The following is a 15,439-nucleotide window of genomic DNA, read 5'->3' as shown; positions in this document are numbered from 1 at the left end:
GACATTCAGCTGGATGGATGTCTGAGAGGATGTATTTTTCATTCTGATGTGCATTTCAAGCAAAAAAATCTGTTACGAAAGTACTGTAAAAGTTCTTTATTTTAACCTCATACATTCCTGGAAAACAAAATCTGATCATGCCTGCTCCTCCATCTGCACTTTCAGCCCACAAATTTCTTGAGTAAAACCAGGTGTGAAGCTGAAATATTTTTGGATTAAGTAAAAGTGGAAACATGCTTGCAGAAAGCCTGAGTGTAAATACATAGGTGCCCTGTCAATAGCTTTTCCCTGAAAACCAAACTTGGAAGAACCATTCACTGTTTATTTGATTAGCGGTCTGAAATAGAGAAGGCAAGGATAGATAGACCCTATTAGATAAGGAGGCTAACTGTTTACCTTCACATGCAAGATTAATGTCACATTGGTTGGTGTGTTAACGGTTGTCTTTTGTTGATATTTATGTGAATTAATAGATGTTGAAATATTGAAAACGCTAAACTGTTTCTTTTTAAGCTATAGCTCTGTTGATTTCTGCTTTTGTAGTATTTCTAAATACTCTGCATTTTCCAGAGTCAGTAAACTACTCATAACTAACACTGGAAATTATTCCTTAGTGTTGACAGTAGTCAATATCCATTATTGGAGCAACTCTGGTTACTTTGTCAATTGCATTCTAAAACTGGATTGAGCATTTTTCAGTTTTCTTTTGTTCTCTGCTGTTTCTGTTGTGATCCTCTTCAGCTTGTATTTTGAAATTCTGCTTCTTTACTCCTCATGCAGGTCACTAAAAGGATCTGCAGTGCAAATACTTAGTCTTTTTTCATATGTTTCCCCTTCTTTATTAAGGAAGTGAAACCGTTGAAAAGGTACTGGAGATAAAAACTGGAATGCCTAGAAACCTATTGGTATAAAAAGTTGACTGGATGGCTATATCAGTTTCTCTCTAACTGCATATGAAGCAAGTTAATGGGCTTGCATCACTAGAAATGTTTTGCATATCTGACATGGGAGCTGATTTCACATCTAAGTCAAGTCTAAATAACTAAAAAAGATAGGTTTATGCAGTCATAGAGCAAGGTTAGCAATTAGGACTTCAGTGGAGATGGATTAAATTCTCTGCTTGTTCTAGAACTGTTGTCTTTTTCCTTGTCTTTTTCTGAAAAAATAAGTAGTTTCTTTTCAGGTACTGGTTATCCTTCAACAGCTGCCTTCTTGGAACCTTCTAAATCCTGAAGCTTTAGCCAAGAGAATTGGAAATAAATTGTTTTTACTCCTTTATGGTCATACTGTGTGGGATAGGCAAATACTATATATTAATGTATAATACTGGAAAGAACAGATAAATTGGACTCTTTCACCTGTTCTTCTGTATGTATTGTAGGTCTTGCTTACATTCACAAAGTGTTCCCTCATAAAAATGAGGGACAAATTAAACTTGTCTCCAAAGTCCATTTTCTGCTTTTGTGTGTGTGACATGTTAGTGCAGCCCTCAGTTACGATTTCAGCTTCTTATGTGTAATGAACAAAATATGTATTTATTTAAAACATTGTTAAATTACAGATTTCTCTCTCCTGTAGCACTCTGCTCATTCCTGTCTTTCTCCAGCAGAAGTAGCACTGACAATAATCAATTTAGGCTGTAAATGAATCTATTTTGTATTACAGTGCATCAAAATTAGAGAGACTGAACATACTCAGTCAGATATAAGCAGATAACTCTGACCATGGCATAGGATTCAGTTTACTGATTTGTAAAGAAGCTTCTACACCTTTAGATGAGATATTAGTTAGGATTGACTGGACAGAATAGTTCAGTTGGAAGGGACTTAGAACGACCATCTAGTCAAACTGCCTGACCACTTCAGGGCTGATCAACAGCTAAAGCATGTTAAGGGCATTGTCCAAATGCCTCTTAAACACCGACAGGCTCGGTGCATCAACTGCCTCTCCCGGAAGCCTGTTCCAGTGTTTGACCACCCTCTTGGTAAAGGAAATGCTTCCTAATGTCCAGTCTGAAGCTCTCCTGAAGCAGCTTTGAACCACTCCCACGCATCCTGTCCCTGGATCTGAGGGAGAAGAGATCTGCACCTCCTTCTCCATGTCCCCTCCTCAGGAAGCTGCAGAGAGCAATGAGGTTGTTCCTCAGCCTCCTTCTCTCCAAACTAGATAAACCCAGAGTCCTCAGCCGCTCTGCAGAAGACATGCCTTCCAGCCCTTCACCAGCTTGCTTGCCCACCCTCCTCTGGGCACATTCAAGGACCTTCACATCCTTCTTAAACTGTGGGGCTCAGCACTGCACACGGTATTTGGGGTGAGGCCACACCAATGATAAATACATCGGCACAATCCCCTGTCTGACCAACTGGCTATGCTGTGTCTGATGCACCCCAGGATGCGGTTTGCCCTCTTGGTGCCAGCGCACACTGCTGGCTCCCACTGAGCCTGCTGCCAGCTGGCACCCCCAGCTCCCTTTCTGCAGGACTGCTCTCCAGTCACTCCTCTCCCCGTTTTGACTTGTGCCCTGCATTACTCTGTCCCTGAACAGGGTGCAGAACCCAGCATTTGTTCTTAAATTTCATGGCACTGATGATTGCTCAATGCTCCAATCTATCTAGATCCCTTGCAAGGCCTCTTGTCCCTCCAGAGTCAACAGCACCTTCCAGTTTAGCATCATCAGCAAACTTGCTAACAGTACAGTCAACTTCTGCATCCAGATCACTGATAAAAATATTGCACAGCATGAGTTCTAGGATTGAGTCCTGCAGAACACCATTGGTGATTGGTCACTAGCTAGATGTAGCCACATTTACTACAGCCGTTTGAGTCTTGCCATCCATCCAGGTCTTTACCCAGCGCAGCGCATCCTGCAGCTGGACAACTTGTCCAGAAGGATGCTGCAAGGGACAGTGTCAAAAGCCTGGCTAAAATTGAGAAAACTAACAATCACCATCTTGCTTTCCTTCATCCATGAGTTGGGTGACCTTGTAGCAGGATGTCAAATTAGTTAAACAGGACTGCTGCCTTTGTGAACCCATGTTGGCTGTGCTTGATGATTGCATTGTTCTTTAAATGCCTTTCAATAGCATCCAGTATGATCTTCTCCATAACTTTCCATGAATGTGTGCCATCTTTTGACTAAGTTGTACTTTTGGTCCTGGAGTGTAGTGTCGGTAGCCATTTCTTCTGTAGTTACATCAGAAGTGTGCTTCCTCTTTTTTGCTATACTTGTATTTTTGAGACTGTCAAAAAGTTGATGTGCTTCAGTGCAGTTTCTGAACAGTAATACAAGCAGAATTACATAAGGAAATGTGGTTTCAATTTTTTTTCAAGTAATATGGCTTATCCATATTTTATTAATTATCCAGTTGACACACTTGGGCTGCAGATATTCTTATCTGTATGACTCCTTCACACTTGATTCAGTGTGGCTTTGCAAAACTTCATATGAAGTATGTTGGAAGTGCTTTCCATCTGCCCTCATTCCTTCAGTGTAACTTTGGGACTTTATGTTTTGGTCCACGTCTTTATCAGTTAGAAATGATCCAGACTGTTCGTTGTGATTGTACCTTAATAGTCACTATTCTCTTTAATCTGCTTTGCTGATAGTGGTCTTACTGTCCTTTAAAAGCATTTTGAGAGCAAAGTTTTTTCCCAAGAAATGTTCCCTAGCTTATTGACTTGGGTGAAGTGCCAGCCTTATGTATGTTGTATCTTACCTGAGTAGTGCTGTGACTCTTTTTTTCCAATGCCTGTTTACCCTGTAGGAGGTTGACTTCCTGTTCATACCTCCATCATCCCCCTTCTGCTGCCCTTAGTTCAGCAACATGCAAAAATACCTGACTTAGAGATGTTGTAAAAGCTGTGTTTCTCATCTTTCCTAACAGTTAAGCTTTCTGTGCTACTACAGACAGGAAAACTCTCTGTCTGTATCTGATGAGGCAAGGCAAATGAGAATGTTTTTTAAACTAGTACTTTTACTTCCTGTGAGTAAATGGGAGCTGTAGGGGTTCTTCTAGTGTCCTTCAGTTTGGTCTTCTAGATTCCCAGAGTCAAAGGTCTGTGACACACTGCTTTATATACCTTAGGGACGCTTAGTGCTGCTCAGATATTGGCTCTCTCTTTATTTTGGTGATTTGAAAGCTAGCTTCTCATCCCCAGTCACTGAGACGTGTGTTTTGTGAGCTTTAGCCTTGGAAAGGGAGGAAGTGTTAACCGAATTCAAGGGCTTAAAAGTCTGAATGAAACACTAAAAGCTGCATATTTTTTTTTTTTACTTTCATTCTTCAACCACAGATTTCTCTTGCTATAACCAAAGATTAAGGAATGAGTCTATCCGTTGTTGGAGCAACATCCCATTTATCACCATGCCACTCAGCCGTGCACATGGAAAATCGTTTGCACACCGCAGTGAGCTGAAGCATGCAAAGCGGATTGTAGTGAAGCTGGGTAGTGCTGTTGTGACTCGAGGGGATGAGTGTGGCTTGGCCCTTGGGAGGCTGGCATCTATTGTAGAGCAGGTAATTCTATGACTGGAGTGGAATGTTTATTTTAACTCAGATACTCGGTGATTGCTGGATGGCACAGAAGATTGTAGGAAAAACTCGTAAACCAGTGATGGCTCTTTAAAGCAATGTGTTGGCCTTTCCCTTTTTCCGTCCCCCTGTGCTGTGGTAGTATAAACCATGTAATTCAGTAAATTGGTGTTTGAAGGTGTGGTGGGTTGACCCAGACCAGTAGCTAGGCACACAGATACTTGTTAATTCCCCATGCCTCCACCCCAACCACCAGTCAGACTGGAAGGAAAATAGAAAGAGCAAAAGTAAGAAAACCCCTGGGCTGAAATAAAAACAATTTGGTAAGTGAAGGAAAGGGGAAAAGAAACAAGAGATGTTAAGGCAATTGCTCATGACCTTGGACAAGCAGACCAATGCCCAGCTAGTCTCTGAGTGATGGCCACCTTGGAAGACAGCCCACTGCCCTTTCCTATTCTGCTACCCCAGAGTTATTGCTGAGCATGGCATCTTGTGGTATGGAATGTCCTTTTGGCCAGTTTGTATCAGCTGTCCCAAATGTGTCCTCTCCAGACTTCTTGTCCAGCCCCTAGTCTACCTGCTGTGATGGCACATAGTGGGGGGAAGTAAAGCTTTGATGCTGTGCAAGCACTATTGAGCAACAGGCAAAATGCTGGAATGTTACAAACACTGTTTTAGTCGTAATACTTAAAACAGTACCATATGGGCCCCTGCGAAGAAAGGTAACTCTCTCTTAGCCAGATCCAGTATAGAGGGAGAAATTTGCACAGTGAGATTTTTATGCAATAGGTAAGACACGACTGAGCCATTGATTGGATCTAGTGGGAAGGTGGCACCGAAGTTTGTGAGGTCTGCAGAAACAGTAGACCCTTCTTGATTACCTGAGCATTTGCAGATTTCCTCCAGGAGAAAGCTTGAAACCTTGTTACTTGTAAGAAAAATTGATGGGATCAACTCATGGATTGGTTCTCCAACATGAAATTATGACTTCGCGGGGGATTGGACATGTCTTTTCTAGGAAGTAAAGTTGACATAATAAATTAAATTCACATAAGGCATTTAGTTTTAGAGCTTTGAAAGGAATCTGGCCAGATGTACATAAGGAAGAAGTAATGAAAAGCTGTACTACCAGAGTTAGCTTCTTCACTTCTAGAATTCAAAGTTACTGTATAATGGCAGCTTTGGGAATGGGTGATGAATAAGGCTGGTGGAAGATACAGCTCATACTTTACAGCTATTTCATATCTTATCTGTAGCAATGGAGGTGGAGGGAAGAGGGGTATAGAAATGTTACCATGTAATATGTATTTTGAAAATTCAAGCATGACTGTCTTAAAAACTGGTAATGTGAAAAGAAAGTTTAGCAGAAACTACAGATTGCATGCAGTCCTTTGCATAGCTCCTAACTGGCTAGTAAGGTGTGCAGGAGTGTCTTGGGGGGGGTTTCCTTGCTTTGCACATCAATGGATAAAGCAAAACACTTGTGTCAGCAAGAACTGGTGAACATAAGGTTATCTATAATAGCCAGAACTGTCATGCTAGCAGTGATCATACTCCAAGCTCTGTTTCTTAAGTTCTGTACTTACAGGTGTCAATGCTGCAAAATCAGGGAAGAGAGATGATGATTGTCACCAGCGGTGCTGTAGCTTTTGGCAAGCAGCGGTTGCGTCATGAAATCTTGCTTTCTCAGAGTGTGAGGCAAGCGCTTCATTCAGGCCAGAGTCAGCTGAAAGATATGGTGAGTGGCTGGCAGCACTCGCACTTTTCCTTGAATGTTAGGTAGTACCTGCTCAAGTCAGTGCCTGACAGCTGTTCTTTATCTCTGTAGGCTGTTCCAGTCTTGGAGGCCCGAGCTTGTGCAGCAGCTGGCCAGAGTGGACTGATGGCTCTGTACGAGGCCATGTTTACGCAGTACAGCATCTGTGCAGCTCAAGTAAGCAATTCCTTCTTTCCCAGACTGACTTGCTACTTCAGTCAGTGATGGAATCTTTCTTGGATTTTTTCCATGTTTTGTATGCTGCTGTCTTTACTGTAGTTGTGCATTTCTGTTGCCACCTCCTTTTGGGGTTTATTACTGTAGCATAAATGGTAGTGTGGTATTTCTGAAATGGAGTAATATATCATCTAGGTGAAGCAAATATGGGGTGGGTGGGGTTGGAGTTCGTATGTGTCCTGCTCGTATGTACAGGGGAGGGGGATGTGTGTTAAGGTTTCTTCACTAAAGCTAAATTTTGGTGATCCAAAGTGAGTGTTTTAAAATCACAAGTGGCTGAACTGCCACACATTTTGTAAAGCTGATAAAAGTGCATATCCACACTTAATAAATTGCTCTTCGTCTGCTCCTCAAACCTTTCTAACTTGTGGGTGATGGTATCCCTAGCCTGGGTCTTCTGCTTAGACCAAATGCTGCAACTGTATTAACAGAACTACTTTTAAACAGGCTTTGCTTATCTTAAATGCTCTGAGAATACAGAATGGCATCAACTGTAAGACCTTATTTGTTTAGACACTTTTAATGAATTTAGAGCCTAATATGAAGTCTCGCTTGGAGGAACTTCTTCCTGTAATACCATGTAGCTGATATCACTAAAATGTTTACAGTATAGCTAACAGTCACTGTAAGTTGTGCTTCTTCAAGTCTGTAGACAACTATCATTCCCGTGATTTAAAAGAATTAATGGCCCATGCTGAAAATGACACTGTACACATTGATTCCAAGTGCTGTTATAACATTGTCTGGTGGAGTTGTTTGTTTAGTTCTCAGATGTCCAATGGCAGAGTAAAAATGAAAAAAATGTCTCTTGGGAGTAGACATTGAGGTCCTTTTGGCTTAAAATACCAGAAAGAAAGGGATAGTATCTGCAAGCAGGAGGCTTTAAGACCAAGATTCTTTCAGAAAAGCAAGTGAGTTCTATAGCTGAAGGGAAGTCTTGAGACCAGGAACCCCTTCTGCTTGTGACAGTAGAAACATTACACTGGGAGGGATGATAGGAAAGGCAGTGTCTCAAGTAATCTGTTGAATTGTTTAGGGTCTTAGTAGTTACAATCAGCATCTGTGTTCTGCGTATGTTTTCTTTTTCCAAGTTGATTCCTGGAGCCTGTAATCTGTCAGTTTGAGAAAGGTCATTATAAGCTCCAGTGCAAGTTAAGGTATATGACCCTGAAAATGTTGTGGAAAGAATATTTCTCTTTTTTTTTTCTTTATTCTTTAAATATGGCTTATGCTTCTTCAGTGACCTAAAGAGCATGACTGATCTGTTATGAACTGTTAATACATATGGTTGTGATGATGTTCTCGGGAAAAGTGGTAGGCTAAGTATATATCAATTTTATTTTCCCTATTTAGATTTTAGTCACCAACCTGGATTTCCATGATGAACAGAAGCGTCGGAACTTAAATGGAACATTGCATGAGCTTTTAAGAATGAATATTGTCCCTATAATTAACACTAATGATGCTGTTGTTCCACCTCCAGAGCCAAACAGTGATCTGCAGGGGGTAAATGTGGGTAAAGTATTGCAAGGGGGTGGATCATGCTTGTAGGTAGTACAGCACTAGTGTATACTTTACTAATGCCATAATGTGGGACCCCTGAAGCCTGCAGCAGGGAAACAAACATACAAAATTAGTAATGTGTGTGGAAGATACTGGAAAACTATGCTGATCTGTCTGTTTTTGGCATGGTATAGTGCTGTGGGGTGAAAGCAGGGCAGATGATGTCTGCTCTTGCCAAAAGCAAGCATGCCCAGTTTGGTTTTCACCGAATCGTTGAAGTTGGAAGGGACTTCTGCAGGTCATCGAGTCCAGCACACCTGCTTAAAGCAGGGTCAGGTAGTACCTCTGGTCCTGTCACTGGGCACCAAGGTGGAGAATGCAGGTACTGATCACGCTGCTTATCAGTTTGGCGCCACTTTACTGCATTCCAGAAGCATTTGTACTTTCACACAAAGATCACCTTCTAAGTTTCCAGTGGGTGTGAACAAAGTAGCTTAGGACTTGGTAGTGCTGAGGTAGTTTGCTTTTGTATGTTGCAGCCAAGTGTTTCCTAGTTCCTCGCACTATTTAGTGCTGCTGATATGCGTGTGCATTGCAGGTGATTAGTGTGAAGGATAACGACAGTCTGGCAGCACGACTGGCTGTGGAAATGAAAACTGATCTCCTGATTGTTCTCTCAGATGTAGAAGGTTTGTGAGTCATCTCTTTACTTTCTTGTTTCATTTAAGTATATCAGATAGTCATACCAACCTATATTTGGGTTTTACTGATCTCTTCAGTTCATATTTTTTACAGGGACAATTACAATGTACCACATAACTCCTTAAGGCGTATACCCAATCCTGATGTTGTTGCATAAGCCTGCAAAAGACTGTCTGACACACTGTTGAATCTGAGTGGGTGAGAACGTATGAACTTGAGACTTGTTCCAGAACCCAGAATACCATATGAACTATGGTACTTCTGGTAGCTTCTCAGAATTGTATGATATAGTCATGAGTAATATGCAGGATAAAGGCTTGTGTTTAGAATCAGGAGTATAAGCCAAATATTATTCTATGATAGATTGTTTCTTCTGGCAGCAGGTTCTGTCTTCCAGTGAATTACAAGTACATTACAAGTCCTGGTCATTGCCTTCCAGATACCTGGAACCTGATAGCTTTTTCTGTCTCCCAGACATTTGGCTTACACTATTCTAGTCTTCTGAGCTGTGCTGCTGTGACACGTCTATCACCTATGGCTACTGAAATTCCTTTTCTAGAGAGAGGATGGTAATGGGTGCAGTTTCAGATCAGTGCAGTCCACATCACCCTTTTCGTCTTCTCCAGATGGGTTTCTTTCAGTGGATCCTGCACTTTGGCACGTATTGTAGGCCCTGAGGAGGAAGGAGATGCCTTTCCATAAGCACAGTTTCTTTCAGATTCAGCTGGATTTCGTGGTTGATTCTAGTTGAAATGTCTGCCTGAGGACAACTCATAAAAGCAACAGTCAAAACAACTTGTAAAAAAAATATTCACACCCAATACCACCATCCTTCAAAAGCTTATTCATTCATTCTGACATCTGGGTTATGGAAAGATGTGTTTCACCTCCTTCCCAAGCTATCAAATTGTAATGCCAGTATTTGTTCACATAGAGTTTCTGGGAAGTGTGGTGATAGAGTTTAGGTTTAACTTCCTAGGTAAACCAAAGTGTCATTCAACTCCAGACACAGTTAACATAAAATTACTAGATTTTTTAAAAAAAACTAATAACAGTATGTCTCTGGAGCATTCTGTTCCTTCTTGGCCCAATTCGATAGTTAACCTCTTTGCGTATTTCTGAATTGCCCAGTTTATCACTGTACAACCCAGCATTCAAGAACATCATCTGAGATCTTGGTGAGGAGGGCTATCCTTTGCCTGTTTAGTTGTGGGCTTGTATATGTAAGCCCTGATTTTGAACATATAAAAACTGTAAACTCTGTAACCTCAACCAAATGTCACTACCTCCCACCTTCATGCTGCTATTCAGTATGAGTTTTCAGTTTCTTACTTGTGCTTTTGGTGAAGCTCTATTTCCTGAGTCTGCCTGTTAAGTGTTTCATGCTTTCAGTCCCGCAAAAGCAGGGTTCCGTGAAAGTTTTCAATCCTGTAAAGTGGAATACAGCTTTTCAGCCTCATGGATATTTTTTTTTCCTCATTTTTTTGTGGGTGAGCTTTGCAGATGAGGATATATAACACTAACAGACTTGTATTATTTATTTCAGGACTCTTTGACAGCCCTCCAGGATCTGATGATGCAAAGCTCATTGACATATTCTATCCAGGAGACCAGCAGTCTGTAACATTTGGAACCAAATCCCGGGTGGGAATGGGAGGCATGGAAGCCAAGGTAGAAATATGGAACATTTGTTTTGTTATTGGGAAGGAAAGGGAGGTGTTGGAAAGGGAGATAGATGTGATTGTGCTGCTGTTCAAATGGATCTTTGACAGGCTGCAGAAGTGGACAGACAGGAAGCTTGTGGAGTTCAACAAGGAAATGCTGAGTCCTACCCCTAGGGAGGAACAACTCCATCCAGGCTGAGGAGTTGACTAGCTGGGGAGCAGGGTCACTAGGACCTAGGGGATAATGTAGTTCTGGTAGACACCAAGTGGAACATGAGCCAGCAGTATGCCCTTTCGGCAAAACAAGGCAAGAGCATCCAGGGTTGCATTAGTAAGAACGTAGCCAGCAGGCTAAGGGAAATTATTATTTCCCTCTACTTAGCATTAGTGAGACAGCATCTGTAGAATTGTGTCTGGTTCTAGACACCGCAGAACAAGGACGTGGCGTACTGCGGTGAATCCAGTGGTGAGCCATGAATACGATTAGAGAATCCAAGCATCTGTCACACTAGGAGAGGCTGAGAGCAGGGACTGTTTACCCCAGAGAAGAGAAGATTTGTGTATAAACACCTGAAGGGAAGGTGTAGAGAAGACAGAGCCAGACTCTTCTCAGTGGTATCCAGGCAGCAGACAAGAGGCAATGCGCACAGACTGAAATACAAGAAATGAAATTGAAATGTAAGAATTTTGTGGTGAGGTTGCTGAAGCATCTGAGCAGGTTGCTGAGAGAGTTTGTAGAATCTCAGTGTCTGAAGATGTTCAAGAGCTGACTGGATGGTGTCTTGAGTAACTTGCTCTAGCTGACCCTGCTTTGAGCAGGTGGTTGGACTGTATGATCTCGAGATCCTTTCCAGCCTCAGCTATTCTGCAAGTACCCTGGAATGGTGTATCTTTAGCTTCTCTCTTAGGTCCATGTGAATTGAAAAGAGTAATGAATTATGTTCCAGTAGTTTGTAAAGTGTGACATTAGGAACTGTATTAAGTTGGTGTTGCGTTGATCCTCACTTCTTTTTTATGTGATAATCCAAAGATATTGGGAATCCCTGTCACTTGAATCTGATAGGATACCTCTGTCTCCTTTTTGAGTTTGTACATGTGCTGCTTGCTTCTAGGATATATTGGTGAAGACCAAGGTACTTCAGTTTTTGAGTACAAGATTGGTAGAGGTAGGAGGGCCAATGTTTTAGTGCTGTGTACAGTTGGATGCCATTATTATTCATTGCTGTGAGTGCATAAACATGGGTGTGGTGTGAGACCAGCAGATGTGTCTCATGCCACGGGGGTATGCGCTACAGGAGTGGTAATGGGTGTTGGTTTCCTAAGGACACTTCTGGAAGGTTGTCTGTAAAAGCTGAAGTAGATTTTGACTAAGCAGGGAAAGACTTCTTCACCAGTTAACCTATGTTTTATTTCCTTTTCTGAAAAATCATGCAAGGCGTACTTCAGTATCAGAGCATGGAATGGAAGGTGGCAAAAGGAGCAGGCATTTGAGCGTTCTGTTGCTAACTATGGGATGTACAAAGCTTATTTAGAAACAACTTTCCCTTGATCTAGCTTCTGGAATAGTTTAAATGATTCCAGGTATTGAAAGGAAAGGTGCCAAGGTCAGAGAGTACTTGTATTGCAAAAATAATAATCTGTTAGAGGTGTTTGGTATCTTTAAGTATGAATCACATAGAGTCAAATGTCAATGCTGCTGTTATAACAAAAATTTGTTACAATTGAGAAATGGCTGATATTTTTGGAAAACTGTAACATGAATAATAGAATAAACAGATGGCAGCTCAAAGTACAAATCTTGCTTATCACTGTGAAATTTGAGCAACAATCCAGCGGCTGATATTTTTTGCGGTAGTTGATTTTCATGTGGTAGGCATATCTGACAGGTAGTGTCTCCCAGTGAATATGGACTGTAATACCCAATTGTAGAACCATTTTGGGAAAGTGTAGAAGTGAGGAAGCAGAGAAGCTTTTGCGGCAAAATAAATGACAAATAATTAAATGCAGTGGTAGGATAACGCTGCCCATACCTTGATCGGCAAAAGAAATGAAGGAGACCACAGGCAGTATGTCTTCAGCAGGTAACATCTGGGATTTGGGTTCGTTTTTCATGAACCAATGAAATGTTGGAGTGGGGAAAATTTTAGAGAAATCATGTTGTGATGCCTTAAACAGTGGCTCATGTGTGTGGAAAGAGGCTAATCTTAGAGCTAATCAGTACATGGGGATTTCAAAGGACCCGTACTAATAAGCTAATCCTGCTGTAAATTTAACATTCTGTAGAAGGACTAAGCAAACTTCAGTATGCCAACACTGAAGTTCATAAAGGGAACTCAGGTTGCCCTTCATGTTAGGGCAATGCCTACAAAGATACTGCCCCTGAGTTTTATAGAGCTGTTGTTGATCATGGTGCCTGCCTCCCTGCCCACCTTCCATGACAGCCTTTAGCACACAGGTGATCTGGTAGTATCATTGATCTCAGTTCTCATCTGCGTGTGGACATCAGATTGATTTTGTTTCAGACTTCCTTCTTGCCTTAGATGTTAATGCATGTTGCTTGTATACATTGCTTAGTACACTGCAGTCCTGACCTTTGAAGATGACTCCTAAATGGTATACTTGGAGAATCCTCCTCCAAAATAATAGCAAGAAGGGGAAAGAATGCCAAATAAAAAGCACATGATTCAAAAGAAGCATGGTGTCTTTGGATAGCGCCTGCTGAAAGAAACCACTATTAAGATAATAGGTGTACTCCCAAGCAAAAAGTAGAGGCAAATAAATAAATAATCCAAGGAAAACATGAATCGGAAATGTGAACAAAGTAGGTAAAAACTTTGTGTGGAAATCTGAGTAACTCTTCAGCAAACTTCCTAGTTTCATCAAAGGGTTATAAACAGTGATGATACCTCTACATCTTAATCAGACCCATGAAGAGTACTTAGGCTGATCAAAATTTAAGGGAGTAATTCAGACAGCTAAAGGTATTAAGTAATACTGTTATGTTATATGGTAATGGCTAGGACCTGAGCAAAAGCAGCGCTCCACAATACAAGTAATACCATGTGGTCACTTAAAGTGGGTTCATTATTGATGGCTAATCAATGTCAGGGAATTTGACAACGGAATCTTTTCGAAAAAGAAAATTATGTTTCTTCAAACAGTGGGAAGAACTTGCAAAATAAGGTAATGGTGAAAAAGCCTGTATGACCAAAGTGCCCTTGCACAAGTCTTGAAAAATTAGGTTAGGAAGATTTGAAGTATGCATATGAAATGGCAGCTAGTTAAGGAAGGGAAGGTAAAGTGCAAATACATGATCTTACTCAATGCCAACATTATGGAAGTTCCTGAAGTGTGTTGAATGCTCTTTAAAAGCATAAGTGATCTATCTGGGGATCAAAGTGGAACAAGAATTCTTGTTGAGAGTGGTGATTCAAATAAGTGAATTTCCTGGAACTGGCTCTATCCTCTGCTGTAGGTGAAAGCAGCTCTGTGGGCCCTCCAAGGAGGCACCTCTGTAGTGATTGCAAATGGAACCCACCCAAAGATCTCAGGTCATGTCATCACAGATATTGTGGAAGGGAAAAAAGTTGGAACTTTTTTTTCAGAGGTAAAACCTGCAGGTGAGTACAGAGGTAATAATATACATTGAGAGTTGTACAGATTTCCTGAAAGGCTAGAGCTAAAATTTGGCTAGAGCTGTAAAATAACTGGGAAACCACGCTGTGCTTGAAAAATGGGTTTTGAAAGGTATTTTCTAAACTAGAGAATAGAAAATGTTGAATCCTATGCAGTGGTTCCCTCCAGATGATAATCAGACTTACATTTGAAGAATGCAGTGAGTAGAATTGTTACCATTTTCAGTCTTAGGGGTTATCTTCTAGTATTGAAGGTTTTGGTGTGAAAATGTGGACATAGGATGTGTTGCTGAACTAAGATAGTGTTTAGTTTAATTTCTTATCATAAAATTCTTTTACAACTGAAGTCTTCCTGGTACGATAGGTAGGAATCAGACCAAAGATCTGTGACCTTAGCAGAACAGGACAAATACTTCTGACTCGTGCATTAAGCCAACCAGATTTCTTTGTGTATAATAATCCTCAGTGGATTTCTTGTATGAATTTGTTGAAACAGCCTTTGAACGTATGTAAAGACTTTGCATCCATAGGGCTCTGTGTCACAATAGTCAAGAACCTTTATTAGATACTGTGTGTAAGTTCTGGAGCTAGAACTATATAAAAAACTGCTTGCTTTAATTTGGGTTTGGGAGGATAGGGAACATTTTGAATTTTCTTCGTGAGAGCTTCATTTGGTGCCCCTACTTACCTATATGGGCGATAAACCCCTGTTCAACTTTGAGATGTGAGACATCATCTTTCCCCTCATCATCTCTCTTCCCTGTGGAAGAGGTTTGGTCTTAGACATTTTGTACTGAAGCCGTCTCAAAAACTTGGTCATCCCTGTTTCTCTTGTTTGAAACTGTTTTCATTCTATTGTGGCATTTTTGAGATGGACAAAAATAAAAATTTCATATAAAGGTGCAAATGAAGTGTCTTTAATTTGTGTGAGATGGCAGGACAAACTGAGTTTTAATGAGATTGATGTTTTCTCTTATATTCTCTAGGCCTTTTCTAATAATTCCAAACATTTAATTTGCTTTTTATAGAACCACAAAACGGTGTGGGTTGGAAGGGACCTTAAATTTGATCTAGTTCCAAACCCCCTGCCATGAGCTGGAACACCTTCCAGTAGACCAGGTTGATCAAAGCTCCATCCAAACCAGCCTTAAACGCTTCCAGGGATGGGGCATCCACAGCTTCACTGGGCAGCCTGTTCTGGTGTCTTGCCACCCTCACAGTCAAGAATTTCTTCCTAATATCTAATCTAAATCTCCCCTCTTTCAGCTTAAAGCCATTCCCCCTTGTCCTGTCACCACATGTCCATGTACAAAGTCCCTCTCCAGCTTTCTTGCCGGCCCCTTTAGGTGCTGGGAGGCTGCTCTGAGATCTCCCCAGAGCCATCTCTTCTCCAGGCTGACAACCCCAACT

The 15,439-nt window shown here is 41.2% G+C and overlaps 1 protein-coding gene across 6 annotated transcripts in view; it reads left to right on the top strand.

Moving 5' to 3' along the window:
- Nucleotides 1-15,439, top strand: part of ALDH18A1 (aldehyde dehydrogenase 18 family member A1) — a 36,442-nt gene that overhangs the window by 6,274 nt on the left and 14,729 nt on the right. For 5 of the 6 annotated variants that reach the window (XM_037399571.1, XM_037399574.1, XM_037399570.1 and 2 more), the window contains 7 exons: nt 4,294-4,517; nt 6,121-6,270; nt 6,361-6,465; nt 7,879-8,037; nt 8,627-8,717; nt 10,277-10,401; nt 13,870-14,014. In XM_037399571.1, the coding sequence (XP_037255468.1) occupies nt 4,294-4,517; nt 6,121-6,270; nt 6,361-6,465; nt 7,879-8,037; nt 8,627-8,717; nt 10,277-10,401; nt 13,870-14,014 (999 nt within the window). The remainder of the gene's footprint in view (nt 1-4,293; nt 4,518-6,120; nt 6,271-6,360; nt 6,466-7,878; nt 8,038-8,626; nt 8,718-10,276; nt 10,402-13,869; nt 14,015-15,439) is intronic. The other variant, XM_037399573.1, reaches the window with a different exon arrangement.

Source organism: Falco rusticolus, chromosome 9 (assembly GCF_015220075.1).
Source record: "Falco rusticolus isolate bFalRus1 chromosome 9, bFalRus1.pri, whole genome shotgun sequence".
NCBI classification, from domain to species: Eukaryota; Metazoa; Chordata; class Aves; order Falconiformes; family Falconidae; genus Falco; species Falco rusticolus.
Note: the sequence above shows the minus strand (reverse complement) of the source record. Positions and strands in the feature narration are given on the sequence as shown.